Source organism: Lissotriton vulgaris, chromosome 3_1 (genome assembly GCF_964263255.1).
Source record: "Lissotriton vulgaris chromosome 3_1, aLisVul1.2, whole genome shotgun sequence".
NCBI lineage: Eukaryota > Metazoa > Chordata > Amphibia > Caudata > Salamandridae > Lissotriton > Lissotriton vulgaris.
Genome location: NC_141689.1, coordinates 189618100 through 189632169, shown reverse-complemented (window position 1 = coordinate 189632169; position 14070 = coordinate 189618100). Strand labels below are relative to the sequence as shown.

The 14070-nt window shown below is 43.5% G+C and overlaps 1 protein-coding gene across 1 annotated transcript in view; it reads left to right on the top strand.

The window, feature by feature from the left end:
- The window catches only part of UBAP1 (ubiquitin associated protein 1), a 185183-nt gene that overhangs the window by 160928 nt on the left and 10185 nt on the right, over window positions 1-14070 (top strand). The window contains exon 6 of the mRNA XM_086960297.1: window positions 1210-1311. Within this exon, the coding sequence (XP_086816423.1) occupies window positions 1210-1311 (102 nt within the window). The remainder of the gene's footprint in view (window positions 1-1209; window positions 1312-14070) is intronic.

Sequence of the window (14070 nt, the reverse complement as noted above, 5' to 3'; positions counted from 1 at the left end):
CAACCAGTAGGGGAAGGACCTACTGATGATCCCAGAAAGAATAATAATAAGGACCCACCTAGGAACCCTGACCTGGATTACTACCTTATCAGGGTTTCCCCTCTTGACAACACATTTGCCTTCCACAAGATAATTCCGCATGCAGCCACCCACACCAAATGGGATATATACATAGAATGGCTTTCTCATGGTGGTGCTCTCCAAATCAGAGTAATCAGTCTTGTTCCTTCCCATGCTAAAGGAGATGTTAACAGTCTCTTGAAAATGTTGTGGGGCAGATTTTGAGACCACGGTGTTTACCCCATTGGTAGAAAAAAGTTTAACCGTCCCCCACCAACCCCATGTGCAAATAAGGACAGGTCCCATCAGACTCCCTAGTAGTACACACAATGTGTAGGCCCTCCAGATAAGGAAGGGAGAACAAGAGGATAGATGCAACAGACAAGAGGATGGTGGTAGTAGCGGCTACCCACCAGAGAACAGTCAATTCGGTTGCTGCCTGTCATGATAATGTGAATGGGAGGAGATGAAGGATCTCCTCAAACATCTCCCAGAGTAGTAGAGGAAAAAGGGGAATGAAATTGTGTTGCAGGGCAAGATCATCTCCACCACCAACATATGTTGTTCATTGGATGCTGCAACACAGCTTCCAGGGCATAAACGTGAGCCCTACAATTCCACTCTTGGGTCCGTATCTCTGGGTTCAAGCCTGAGGTACAACATCTCATTAACCTCCAGTTCGGCGGGGATCATCTGTTTGGGCCTCAGTTTGCTCAGATGCTAGAAATTGTAAAGGGATGCAAAGACTCCAAAATATATGTGCAAACTACAGGGCACAGGATTCGACACAGCTGATATCCGAATTGTAGAATGTAGTGAATAAGAACCAGTTTTCTCTCCTTCATTCTCTGCGATGAGGTGGAACGAGGAAGCCTATTTCTTTTGCCATTTTGTTTCTTGGAGCGGACAGTCAATTATTGCTTAACAAACGTTTAATTGCCTACGTCATCTGGTACTCCGTTCCCTTCAGGTAATGCGCTTTTCCTTGTGTTTAACCCCTGGGCATCATATCTGTTGTAGGTCTGGTTTGCTGCTGTGATTGTAATATCTTCTGAATATGAATGGTAAAACAGTGCAAACTAGGTCAGGGCATATCTTTTCAGGGAAACCAATCCATTGAGGTTTATGCACTTTTCCTTGCTCCCTTAGGTATTGGATTACCTGTTTCTACATGGACAGCTCTGTGAGAAGGGATATGATCCATTGCTTGTCGAAGAGGCTTTGGAAATGCACCAGTGTTCAGAAGAAAAGGTTAGATTTATATGTTCCTTTTCATTTTCAGTTGTAACCAAAAAAAAGCTTTACTGCAAACAGCTCTACAGTACCATGGGATATTTGCAAATCTGAAGCAAGAACTTTAAAAATATTATAAAAATGTCTGGATAAAATAAGCTTTGAGATGATGATCCTTGTAAGGACAATCTCCTTCAGTTTTATCCATTGTATTGAGCTGCTGCAAGTAATTTAAAATACTCTCATGAGAAATTGCTCTTCGCTCAAAGCAGTGACCATACTACTGACACTTTTTCATACAGGCCTTCTGTTCCAAAAGTGAATGTCACTTTCTCCTCCCGTAGATGAGTTACAAATAGTGAAAGGTGAGTGATATCTGTGACAGCGATCATATTATTAAGAAGCGTTAAGTTTCAATAATTTTGATTGGAAAATTCCCTTAACATTCAGCAAGAAAAAAAAGTAACAGTTTGTTCAGAGTTGTCAATCCCACCTATGAAAGCTTTCCATTTGCGCCACTAATACACGCCTTAGAACTTTAGATTAATTTTCTACCTTAATAAATCATTGTCCTGTTACACAGAGCAAAAAGGTATAGGAGCTGGGACCAGAAAAGAAGGGTACAGTCGAGCAAGAAAAAAACAAGGAAATACATAAAAGGCAGGAAGGTAGAGAAGAGAATTCTCCCACAGTGACTAACTTTGTTTAACCATAAACATTTGGCCTCTTGTTTCATCATCTTCTATGTAGTGAGAACAAACCTGTTAAGCCACATTATTAATAATAAAAACAAACTACCAACACATAGTCTTATGCAGCACAAGCCGTCAGGTCTCTGAAGAAACTCTCTTTTGTATGTATGTGTTGGTATTTTTAGATGGCAACCCTAGCTCAAAAGCAACAGTGTGTTGTGACCCTCAGTAATACCCAATAATTGAGGGACGATCAAGGATATATTCTCAGTTCAGCGGTGGTGCTCATTAAACAGGTGTGTCTTAAGCTTTTTTCTGACTTGTGGGAGAGTTGGTGCTGATCTGATTTCGATAGGGATGCTATTCTAGGGCCTCACTTTTGTTTTGTCTATAGTCTGGCTATAGCTAGGCTCCTGAAATGCCATTGTCCCTGAAACGTGTCTACTTTGTTTGCTAAGAAAGCTGGACATTTGTTATTGAAGGCTTTTTACGTGATACAGAACATCTTAAAGATGATCCCAGCAAGCTCAGCCAGTGTCGGTCTTTAAGCGAGGGCGGTCTTAGGGTGGTATTGGGGAGACAGCTGAGCAGGACATTGCCTCTTTTCAGGGTGGCGAGGACTAAGGCTTGTATAATTGTTCTGAATTTGGCTTCCGTGGAACAATGGTTTTACATGAGTTTAAACCAAGCTGCCTTGGTCTTCCTGGCGATGTGTTGCTTAATTGAGAGGTCTGTGTTGAGGGTCAATCCCAGAGATTCTTCATTTCTGTTACCTAGAGGGTTTGAACCTGATAGATTTTGGGTGGCGAGTCTGGTTTGAGGTGGAGGTTGTTTGGTGCTTTAGAGATTCTAGAGGAACTCAGACTTTGTGGATATTTGCTTCTGGAAGTTAGTTGACATCCAAAATTGAATTAGTTTAAGGCATAATTTGAGTTCATGTATATCCTTGGGTGAGGATACTTTAAGGTAGAGTTGGATATCATCTGTGAATTGATGGTTTTGCTTCTGCTAGAATAGTTCCTAAGGGGTCCATGTTGTAGAGGTTGAACATGAGAGAGAAAATCGAGCCATAGGGAACTGTGCAGTAGATTGGCATTGACCGTGATCTTGTGGGATCTGGTTGCTCAAGCTGGTGCTAGTTGATGAGGTGGCATGTGGACCGTTTCAAGATGTTGCTTGATCCGGTCGTCGGAGGGACTTGTTGACTACTTCGCCTGTCTTCGAGATGCAGTATGGTCTGAAGATTTGTTGGTAGTCCTGTAGGTTATTATTCTTGCTGATATGCTCCTTAAGCTGGGTGGTGACTGCATTCATAGTGAAAATCATGAAAGAAATCAAAGTGGAAAATAGGATGGAAGTTGTTAAAAATGAATGGGTCCAGAGACCGTTTGTTTAGCAGATTGACCTGACTTAAGGGTGTCTGAAAGTATTCCTTGTCTTAGGAAGGCATTGGTAATGTGAAGAAAGGGTATGAGGAACTCCCTTTGGAGCAGTTTGAGGATGGACGAAGGTAGGTGCCATCTTCATTGGAGTTTGCCTGGACAGACTTCAGGATATTGAAGAGATACATGTGCAAGACTAGACTGGCTTGTTGGTGGTCCATATGGTTGGGAGGGGAATGGCGAGATGGCTGGAAGTGAGGGGGTTGTGAAAGAGATAATGCTGTTTTCCCTGACTTTTCTCAGTTTTTCTTTTTAAAGAGGTTGAAGGTGTTTAATTTATGAGCTAAAACGGAGACAGTGGGGTCTGGGATATGATTGGTACAATGTTTGATATTGTAGGAGAGCTTTGCTCCTGTTGGTTGGGTCGCTGATTAGCAATTAAAGTGAAGGTGAAATATCAGCAATTGAAGCAGAGTGTTTTGAGAAGGGTGAAGTCATCGGGAGTATTGATCTTTGATTCTGATATCGAAGTTGTTTAGTTTTGATTTTATTTTCACCCTAGGTTGATGATTTTCATGGAAAATGATGATCCCTGAAAATAAATGTTTATGCAATGGAAAAGATGTACAATTTCTCTTTGTGAACCACACCTTGTCTAGCAGGAAGCCATAGAGGAATAAGAACTCCCAGCCCCCAGTCCTTTACGTACGTATTGTCTTTTTGCCTTAGTGACTAGGTTGACATCCAGGGAAAGTAAGACTCTTCTGTTCTTATGCACCATGCTCTGTACCAGGGTGGCTATTTTCTTCAGTGCTCAATCTCTCCACTCATCTTGAGAACCACAATGAGTGTTCACTCCGGTCTGTCTGCAAGTGTAGATGACTTTAGCAGTAGCACAAATACCCCTCTCACCAAAGTAGCCCGTTTTACTAGACTGGGAGATATGTATAAAAAAAGTACGTACTCTGTTACTTATGCTCTGTTTTGATAAAGGAAGCCCTAACTTAGCAGCCGTTTCTGCATTTTTAAGCTTCTGCAGTCTCATCTTGACTGTCTACAAAAAAACTTTCAACTCCCTGTTGCTTCCCTTTCAGAGCTGCTAATACCCGACCTCCACTGTAATTTTCTTTCCTCCGTTTCCATATTTTCGTCTCTACTTGTGACACAGCTTTATCCATGTTGTCAAGTTTGACGACTGTTGTATCCTGTGCTCCCATTATTTAACCTTTGGCCCCTGCAGTAGTTCATTGGAAGTTGCGTCAAACCTCCTCTTTGATCTACCTCCTCCGCCTTGACACAGGGAGAAAGAAGCCTATTCAGTTGCTTTTCTACCAAAATGCATCCCTACCAGGAAACACCGCAGTTATATGTTTGAATCCACTAAGAAAGAGCAACGGCACTGCCCAACTTTAGGAGGCCTTGCTCTTCAACACACTTCACTTCCTATAGGCCACAGTCAGAGCGCTTTTGATGCCAAAACCAGTTTTGCAGGCACACATGTCCCATTGGAGCCATTAATACCCTCTTGCAAGGTGTCAATGAGACAAATTCCACAACGCCTTGGGAGCACTTTTCCCCAGCCATATTCTGGGCTAGCAAGTTGCTGATCCAAAACATTGAGCCTGCCATTTTGACTTTCCAGAGGGCCCTCTATGCAAGTGAAATGCAGAATCCTGCAGTGCGTTACTTCAACTTCCATATTGCAGCTACAACTCCAACTCAGTTGGTTCCACCACTGTTCTGGTTCCTTGGCGGGGCATCAAGTTCTGCTGCCACGCACAGGGATCCTAAGCAGAGGAAGATATCTGAAAACCTGCAATGATGCAGCCATCTTGTTTACCACCCAGCTCAACCCCTTCCAGAGAAGCTTTAATGCAAATTTATCATCCATTATGGTGAAATTTGCCTTAGTCTATTTTTTCACTGGTTCAGATGAACATTTACTGTTGGACATCGGAGTATAACATACAGAAACTGGTTGTGAAACAATATACTGACCTCCTCATCCCCAGTCCCAAATAAGGGGTAAATTGCTTTACACAAGAAATTGTAGGTGACATTCCAACTCAACAACAACACGACTGTCGGTTCAGACGCCGGCTTCGAAGTACCGACGGATAGAGCGGTTCTTCACTCTACTCCTGAGCCACTGCCAGGTGGGCTGGGGTCTTCACTTCTTACAAGTTATATGAACGACATAACCTGTAAGGAACAAGACAACTCTTCACCTAGAGACTGCAGGTGACCTCAGTACTTGTCTCTGAACTTTGTTTCTTATTGTCACTTCTTATTTCTTTTATACTTGCAGTAGCATATATTTGTTGTAAGGTCCTTATGAAAGCCAGGACAAACCTGTCCACTAATTGCTGAAACATGTTGACCTGGTTCCATTTCTAGACAGCTCATTTCTTGAACTGTCTTAACACATTTTTTAATGTTGGCGGAGTGAGTATCACCCGAATAAATTCTGTTCTGTACTCCCTCATCCAATTTTAAACACACTCTTTAATTTCATTTTTTCACGTAGTTTTTTGCACTGCACTCCCCCAGTCATCCCATACTTTACCACTCACTAACCTTGAGAAGTGGTATACCATAGTACCTGTTTTTTCAGTCGAAGGGATCTATCAACATCTTGATCTCCCTCTTTCTGAGAATAACACATCTGAGTATATGGTTTTGGAAGAATCCCAAATGATGAAGGGCGGTTCCGAGTGGCGACTGATGGGTATCTCTGACCATCTATCAGGGTGTCATTGAGTACCATCCTCTATAGGTCAGTTGAAAGGGTCACTGTTGCTTGGCTTCACACACCATAAACCCACCATTTTCCTTCTAGACCATCTGGTACTCTTTTGTTATGTAGACATTCCAACTCATACACAACTTTTCTATCTCTGATCTTTGTGAGAATTGCTTATAGATGTCTACTTGAAATTGGCTTGTAAATGCAATTTGAAGTTTAAGGTGTGAAGGAAAGCAGTTGCACACTAAATTAATGACTCCCGCACTTCATGTAACTAATTTCAGTATTTTCGATGGTCACTCCCACAGTAATGTCAGTTTTTTGCGCTCGTCTTTCAGACTGTCTCTGCAAGCATATGTTCGAGGCATATGGGCTGCAGATGGTACATTATGAATAGATCGCCATCTGGTGTTGGGCTCGGATGATTGCACTTTGTTTTTCTCTTGGAGAGTCTTTTGTATCTTGGTGACTCCTCCTTTGGTTGGTAGTGCGCATCGGCTCCATCCTTAGATTGTTTTTTTCCGCCATCGGGTTCGGATGAGGATTGAGACGCTCCAGATCGACTTCGAAAAGAAGTGACTTATCGGCGCGTATTCCCTTTCCAATTCGACGGTATTGTTATCGAACGCGTTTTCATTTCCATTTCGGTGCGTTTCGACTTCAACATCGAAGAAAAAACTTTGATCTACGTCGACGAACAGGAGGCCTTTCTCGACGCAGTCAAGCCCGGAGTCCATGGAAAGGAATCCATTCAAGAAATGTCCAACGTGTGGTGCTAAGTTCCCACACAAGGACCTACACGAGGTGTGCAACCTCTGCCTATCGCCTGAACACGAATCCAGGGACTGCGAAGCCTGCGCAGCATTCTCCTCCAAGTCGACGATTAGAAATCGTCGAGCTCGAAGACACGAGGTTTCCAGAATGCAGTCGGAGGCGATCCCGGAGCTGTTCGGAGACGAGCAACTTGAGGAAGAAGAGGATCATGAGGATCAGTCGGGGTCGGAAGGGGACGAGTCGGATGTCGAAGAACTCTACGTGCAACAAACCGTGAGTGACGACGTCCCCTTACCAAATAACCGACCCCGTGTGGTAACGACCCCACCTTCGAGCCCGGTCAAACCGCAGAAAAAAGTTTCCGATGCCCCGCCTTCGGGCCCGGCAACGAAACCGAAACACTCGGTCTCCCACCATGTCGGATCCGAGAAGAGGTCGACATCGACTTCGACGCCGAAGATCCATGCAAAGGAAAGCTCGGCATCGAAACATTCCATGTCGAAACAGAAACATGATTCGACGTCGAAGACTCACTCAACACCGAAAAAGTCGGAATCGAGTAAACACTCGGTGCCGAAAACACCGAACATTGACGATCGAAAACAAAGGCACCTTTCGGAACTGAGGGCTTCGGTACCGATACAGGAGCAGCAGACAGATCCCAAACAAAAGATTTTGTTGATCGATCCGCAAACTGGCAAAGTAGTGACAAAGAAGAGGAAGAATGAACAGATAGAAGACAAATCTCTTCCTTCAAAAAAGAGAACACTGGGGACAAATACAACTCCTCCTACTTCTCCTCGACCTAAAGTCACACCCTCTTCTCCTGCACCTTCTACACCAAGACCATCTACACCTCAGTCTGATGTGGACAGTGATCCAGGGGAGGGAGAACCTCAAGGGGATGATGAAACTATCCCAGATGAGGTTGACCCATGGGAAAATTATAACGCAGGGTCAGATGATGACAACGACCCAGAGTTATATCCCTCAAAGCCTTCACCACCTGATGATAACACAGGGTTTGTACAGCTCATTAATAGGGCATCAAAATATCATAAGGTAGATCTACATACAGAACCTTAAATAGAGGACTTCCTATTAGAGACGCTACCTAATGCACAAAGAACATCAGGTACTCTACCTATGCTGAAGGGTCTTCTCAGTCACACAGAAGAAATATTCAAAGACCCAGTGAGGGCTAGGGTGTTAAACCCAAGAATTGATAAAAAATATAAGGCGGCTCCAAAGGATCCAATATTTATCAAAGGGCAGGTACCTCTGGATTCGCTTGTAGTTTCAAACGCTCGTAAAAGAGCGAACTCATTATCTACAGAAGAGGCTCCTCCACCTGATAAAGAGTCAAAATTAATAGATGCATCAGGCAAGAGAGTAGCATCACAAGCGGCAAATAGCTTGCGTATAGCCAATACACAGGCACTACTTGCACGTTATGACAGGGCACATTATGATGAATTAGAAAAACTCATCACACATCTCCCCAAAGAACATCAGAAAAGGGCAGATCAGTTAATACAGGAAGGAAAGATAATAACTAATACTTCCATTAAGTGCGCCCTAGACGCAGCAGACACTGCAGCACGATCCATCAACACCAGTGTCATGTTAAGGAGGCATGCATGGCTTAGAATCTCAGGATTCAAACAGGAAGTACAAACATCCTTATTGAACCAACCCTTTGATCAGAAAACACTTTTTGGCTCAAGCACAGATGAGACCTTAGAAAAAATGAAGAAAGATACAGAAACGGCTAAGTCAATGGTAGCATTGCAACAGCCAACACAAAGAGGTTCCTTTCGTATATCCACCTATAGAGGAGGCTCAAAAAATACAGGAACAAATCAGCAATCCACCTCTTTTACACCTACGTCACCCAAGGGTAATTCAAGAGGTAGTTACAGGGGTAACAACAACAAGGGTAGAGGCCGCGGAAATAATAACAACCGCAACTCCTCAACCCCAAAACGGTGACTTAATACAACTTCCCCCAGACCATATAACACCTGTCGGGGGACGTCTTTCACAGTTCCTACCTGTCTGGGAAAACATCACATCAGAGTGGGTGAGACAAATTATCCAACATGGTTATTGCCTAGAACTCACAGCTACCCCACCAAACAAAACCCCCAAACAGCGTCCAATGAGTCAAGATCATCTGACATTGTTAAAGGAAGAAGTACTAGCACTGCTACAAAAGCATGCAATAGAGAAGGTTCCAAAACATCAACAAGGGACACGAGTATACTCTCTATACTTCCTAATCCCCAAAAAAGATGGGTCTCTAAGACCAATCTTTGACCTAAGACCTCTCAATGCATACATAAATTCGGAACATTTCCACATGGTCACGCTTCAACAGGTACTCCCTTCACTGAAGAAAGGGGACTTTCTTTCTACACTGGATCTAAAAGACGCTTACTTTCATATCCCAATTCACAAAGCCCACAGGAAATACCTAAGGTTTGTAGTGGAAGGACAACATTATCAATTCAAAGTCCTTCCGTTCGGGGTCACAACGGCAACAAGAGTGTTCACAAAATGCCTAGCTGTGGTGGCAGCACACCTAAGAAGACAACAAATACATGTCTTCCCCTACTTGGACGATTGGTTAATAAAGGCCAAGTCACAAGAAGAATGTCTTCACAACACACAGAAGACGATTCAATTGCTGCACCACCTAGGGTTTACTGTGAAATACAAAAAATCACACCTGCAACCAAACAAGATTCAGCAATACCTGGGGGCTACTATAGACACAGAAAGAGCAATAGCATACCCCAATCCGATCAGGATACAAACAATGGTCGGGTTAATACAAAGATTTCAACCACAACACTCACTACCAGCACGAGTGTTTATGCAACTGTTAGGCATGATGTCCTCCTGCATACTGCTAATACCACATGCCAGACTACAAATGCGTCCACTACAGGAGTGTCTAGCGACACAGTGGAATCAGGCTCAAGGTCAGATTACAGATCTGGTGTTGGTAGATGACCGTACGCATCGCTCTCTGAAGTGGTGGAACACAACAAACATTTCCATGGGACGGTCGTTCCTAGAACCGATTCCACAAGTGATAATAACAGCGGACGCATCGCTCTCCGGATGGGGAGCGCATATGGACAAATACACAGTGCAGGGGAAGTGGAGTGTGCAGCAAAAGAAACTGCACATCAACTACTTGGAACTATTAGCGGTATTTCTAGCACTAAAAGCTTTCCAAATGCAAATAACGAACAAGGCAGTCCTGATCAGAACAGACAAAATGACTGCAATGTATTATATTCAAAAACAGGGGGGACACACTCTCCAACTATCCAAACTAGCACAGGACATTTGGAGATGGGCCATTCCTCAAAAGATCTATCTGTTAGCAGAACACCTACCAGGAGTTCAAAATCAGATAGCAGACATCCTAAGCAGACAGTCAGAACAAGTACACGAATGGGAGCTGCACGACCAAATACTGCAGCCATTCTTCCAAAGATGGGGGCAACCAGAGATAGATCTGTTTGCCAATCATCAGAACGCAAAATGCCAAAACTTCGCATCCAGGTACCCACACCTCCGGTCCCAGGGCAATGCACTATGGATAAATTGGTCCAACAGATTTGCTTACGCTTTCCCCCCTCTCCCACTAATTCCGTTAGTGTTTCGGAAACTGCAGCAGCACTCAATGATACTAGTGGCACCCACGTGGGCAAGACATCCGTGGTTCACCACGCTACTACAACTCTCACAGGTGCCACATCAAAAGGTAAGATTATTACCCATGCACCTTGCACAGAACCATGGAGAAATAATGCACCCAGATCCCAAACAATTGAACCTAGCGATCTGGCTCCTGAGGTCATAGAGTTTGGATATTTAGATTTACCACCAGAATGTATGGAAATCATTAAACAAGCAAGACGTCCTACCACCAGAGCATGCTATGCAGCAAAATGGAAGAGGTTTGCTATACACTGTAACAGTAAGCACATCATCCCTCTGGACGCATCCACTAAACAGATCATTTGCTGTTTACTACACTTGCAGCAATGTAACTTAGCATACACCTCTATCAGAGTTCATCTCGCAGCTATAGCGGCGTACCTACAAAACAGGCAACATCTTTCCCTGTTTAAAGTACCAGCAATTAAAGCTTTCATGGAGGGACTCAAGAGTCATTCCACCAAGACGACCACCTTCCCCAGTCTGGAATCTCAACATAGTACTTACCAGACTAAAGGGGCCACCATTTGAACCTATGCATAGGTGTGAAATACAATTCCTCACATGGAAGGTGGCCTTCCTCATAGCTATCACGTCACTTAGAAGAGTAAGTGAGTTGCAGGCTTTTACGATTCAAGAACCATTCATGCAGTTACACCAAAACAAAGTGGTTCTTAGAACAAATCCAAAATTCTTACCAAAGGTAATTTCTGCATTCCACATCAATCAGTCAGTGGAATTACCGGTTTTCTTTCCAAAACCACAGACGGTAGCGGAAAGGGCCCTACATACATTGGATGTCAGAGGGGCAATATTGTACTATATAGAAAGAACACAAACTTTCAGAAAGACAAAACAGCTATTTGTTGCGTTTTCTCCTACACATAAGGGCAATCCCATCTCTAAAGCGGGCATTGCCAGATGGATTGTAAAATGTATTCAAATATGCTACTTTAACATTAACTGTTCCTCCTAGAGCTCACTCTACACGTAAACTAGGTGCATCTATGGCATTTTTGGGAAACATTCCACTAGATGACATATGCAAAGCAGCTACCTGGGTTACACCGCACACCTTCACAAAGCACTATTGTGTAGATGTGCACACAACACAACAAGCTAGAGTGGGACAAGCTGTATTAAAGACTTTATTTCAGACCGTTGCAACAGACACAGGCGACCACCGCTAGGGAGAGAACTGCTGTATAGTCTATTCATAATGTACCATCTGCAGCCCATATGCCTCGAACGGAATATGCTACTTACCAGTATGCATCTGTTCTTGGCATAGAGGGCTGCAGAGTGGTACATGCCCTCCCAGCCTCCCCGGAAACCTGTGTCTGTTCCAACATTATCTTATTTAGATACACTTACATGGGCATTCCTATCTGTATTCTATCATACTACTCCATCTAACCCTACTATGGCAAAACAATCTAAGGATGGAGCCGATGCCCATGCGCACTACCAACCAAAGGAGGAGTCACCAAGATACAAAAGACTCTCCAAGAGAAAAACAAAGTGCAATCATCCGAGCCCAACACCAGATGGCGATCTATTCATAATGTACCACTCTGCAGCCCTCTATGCCAAGAACAGATGCATACTGGTAAGTAGCATATTCCTTGTTCGGATAAGAGCAAAGCTTAAATTTCAGTTTTGATCGAGGGTCCTTCTCTTGAGAGATTCTTGCTACAGAAGAGAGCCCCAACTTTAAAGCTCAATGTAAGAGTTTTAGTTAATGCAATGCACGCATAAGGCTTCAGTCAGGGGACATGAATGAATCATGAGTGCTAGTTAGGCACATCCTGCTCCTTTTCCAGTACTTCTATTGGATAATAATGAGATTCCTTTGTGAAAAATAATGTAATTTTGTTTATATAGCGTGTAGTACTCCTGACAAGGCACTTTGTCAGCCAGCATACAAATTTAATAGGAGTTAGGTGTTGCGCTTGAGTGGGAAGTTTGTGAGTTCATGCAGAGGCGTTGTGAAGCATGCAAAACGGTAGAAAAACTACAACATTTGAAAGTTACATACTGCTGTATTTGGTTCATTTGACCAGAATCTTGTGAATAGTCTGTCCTCTGGTTATGCTGCAACTAAACCACTGCTTCTGCAATCATCAGGGTTTGGAAGCATGGCTGAATGTGTATACATAGAGAATCATCAAGAGATTTAGGCTTTGTTTGAAGGAGGTGATAACCTTATAGCAATGTGCAAGAAGACATAGAATAATGCAGACATCGAAAAGTAGGTTATGCAAATACTGTACACAGTGGCGTAACAAAATCTGAGGGGGCCCCCCTGCCATGTACATGGAGGGGGGCCCCCTCTGGACTCCATCAGGCAGGGGCGGCTGGTGGATTTAGAAAGTGGTGAGGTGTAAATAATGTTTTTGATTTTGACTAAGCAAGACAGCAAAGAGAATAAGCTACATTGCTAGGCCATGTATGGGGTGGGCATTACAACAGAATTTCCTTTAAGTTGACTAATTGCATTGACTTCTGATGGGGAGAGTGAATGTTGAAGGCAACGTTGCCTAGTGGGTATGGCTGCTATTCATGCAACACTAGGAAGCAGTTTTGAATCTCAGAAAATCTCCTTGTGCCAAAAAATGGAGCATGGCCTGTGTCTTTGGTGAAGCGCACATATGTCCTTTGGCAAGGTTCTCTCTGTAAATATGCTTTTACATAGGACTTTTATGTATTGGTCTTAAGTCAGTGAAATCGCCACTGAAAGGGTGTGATAGATTAGTGTACTGAAATGTGTAAGTCACAAGTGATACTATGGTCTATGTTGTGTGAGCTAGTGGAATGCAGAAGTGAGTTAAGGCAAGAGTGACCTGGTGGTGTATGGTGAGATGTATTAAGTGATGCTGTTGACCATGTCTCTGCAGTGTTGAGTCATGTGCCTAATTGTGCAGGCAGGTGGTGTTGTAGATGTTGAGTTTGATATGTTGTGACCTGGGTTGTATGCCAAGTAATATTGTGGTATAGTAAGAAGAGAAGGCAAAGTAGGGACGAGGGATGAAGTAGCCAGTGAGTTTTATTTGGAGTCTTAGTTTTACTGGTGGCGTGTTGTTGCCTAAGTGATGGTTTAGAACAGGTGTGGACAGTAGGCAGGAGAGAGAGCACGAGAAAGAGAGGAATCCACAGTAGAAAGTATTTTAGCCAACTGCAGAAGTATCGTGATTATGTGAGGTGAGATTATAGGAAATGGTATAATGTTGGGTGTATTGTTGTGTGAGAAGTTCTCATGTGGAAGATGGCCAGGAGCCATGTATAGTAGTTGGTGGTGGGAAATTGGGGAGTGTGGGGGAGGGAGACCGGGGGACAAGAGCTTTACAACTGGAGGGAAAGTTGAAGAGAAGAGAGTACGGGGGACCTTGTAGTTGAATGTGATAGGGGATGAGAAGAGCAAGCAGGAGGAAGTGAAGTAATGGAT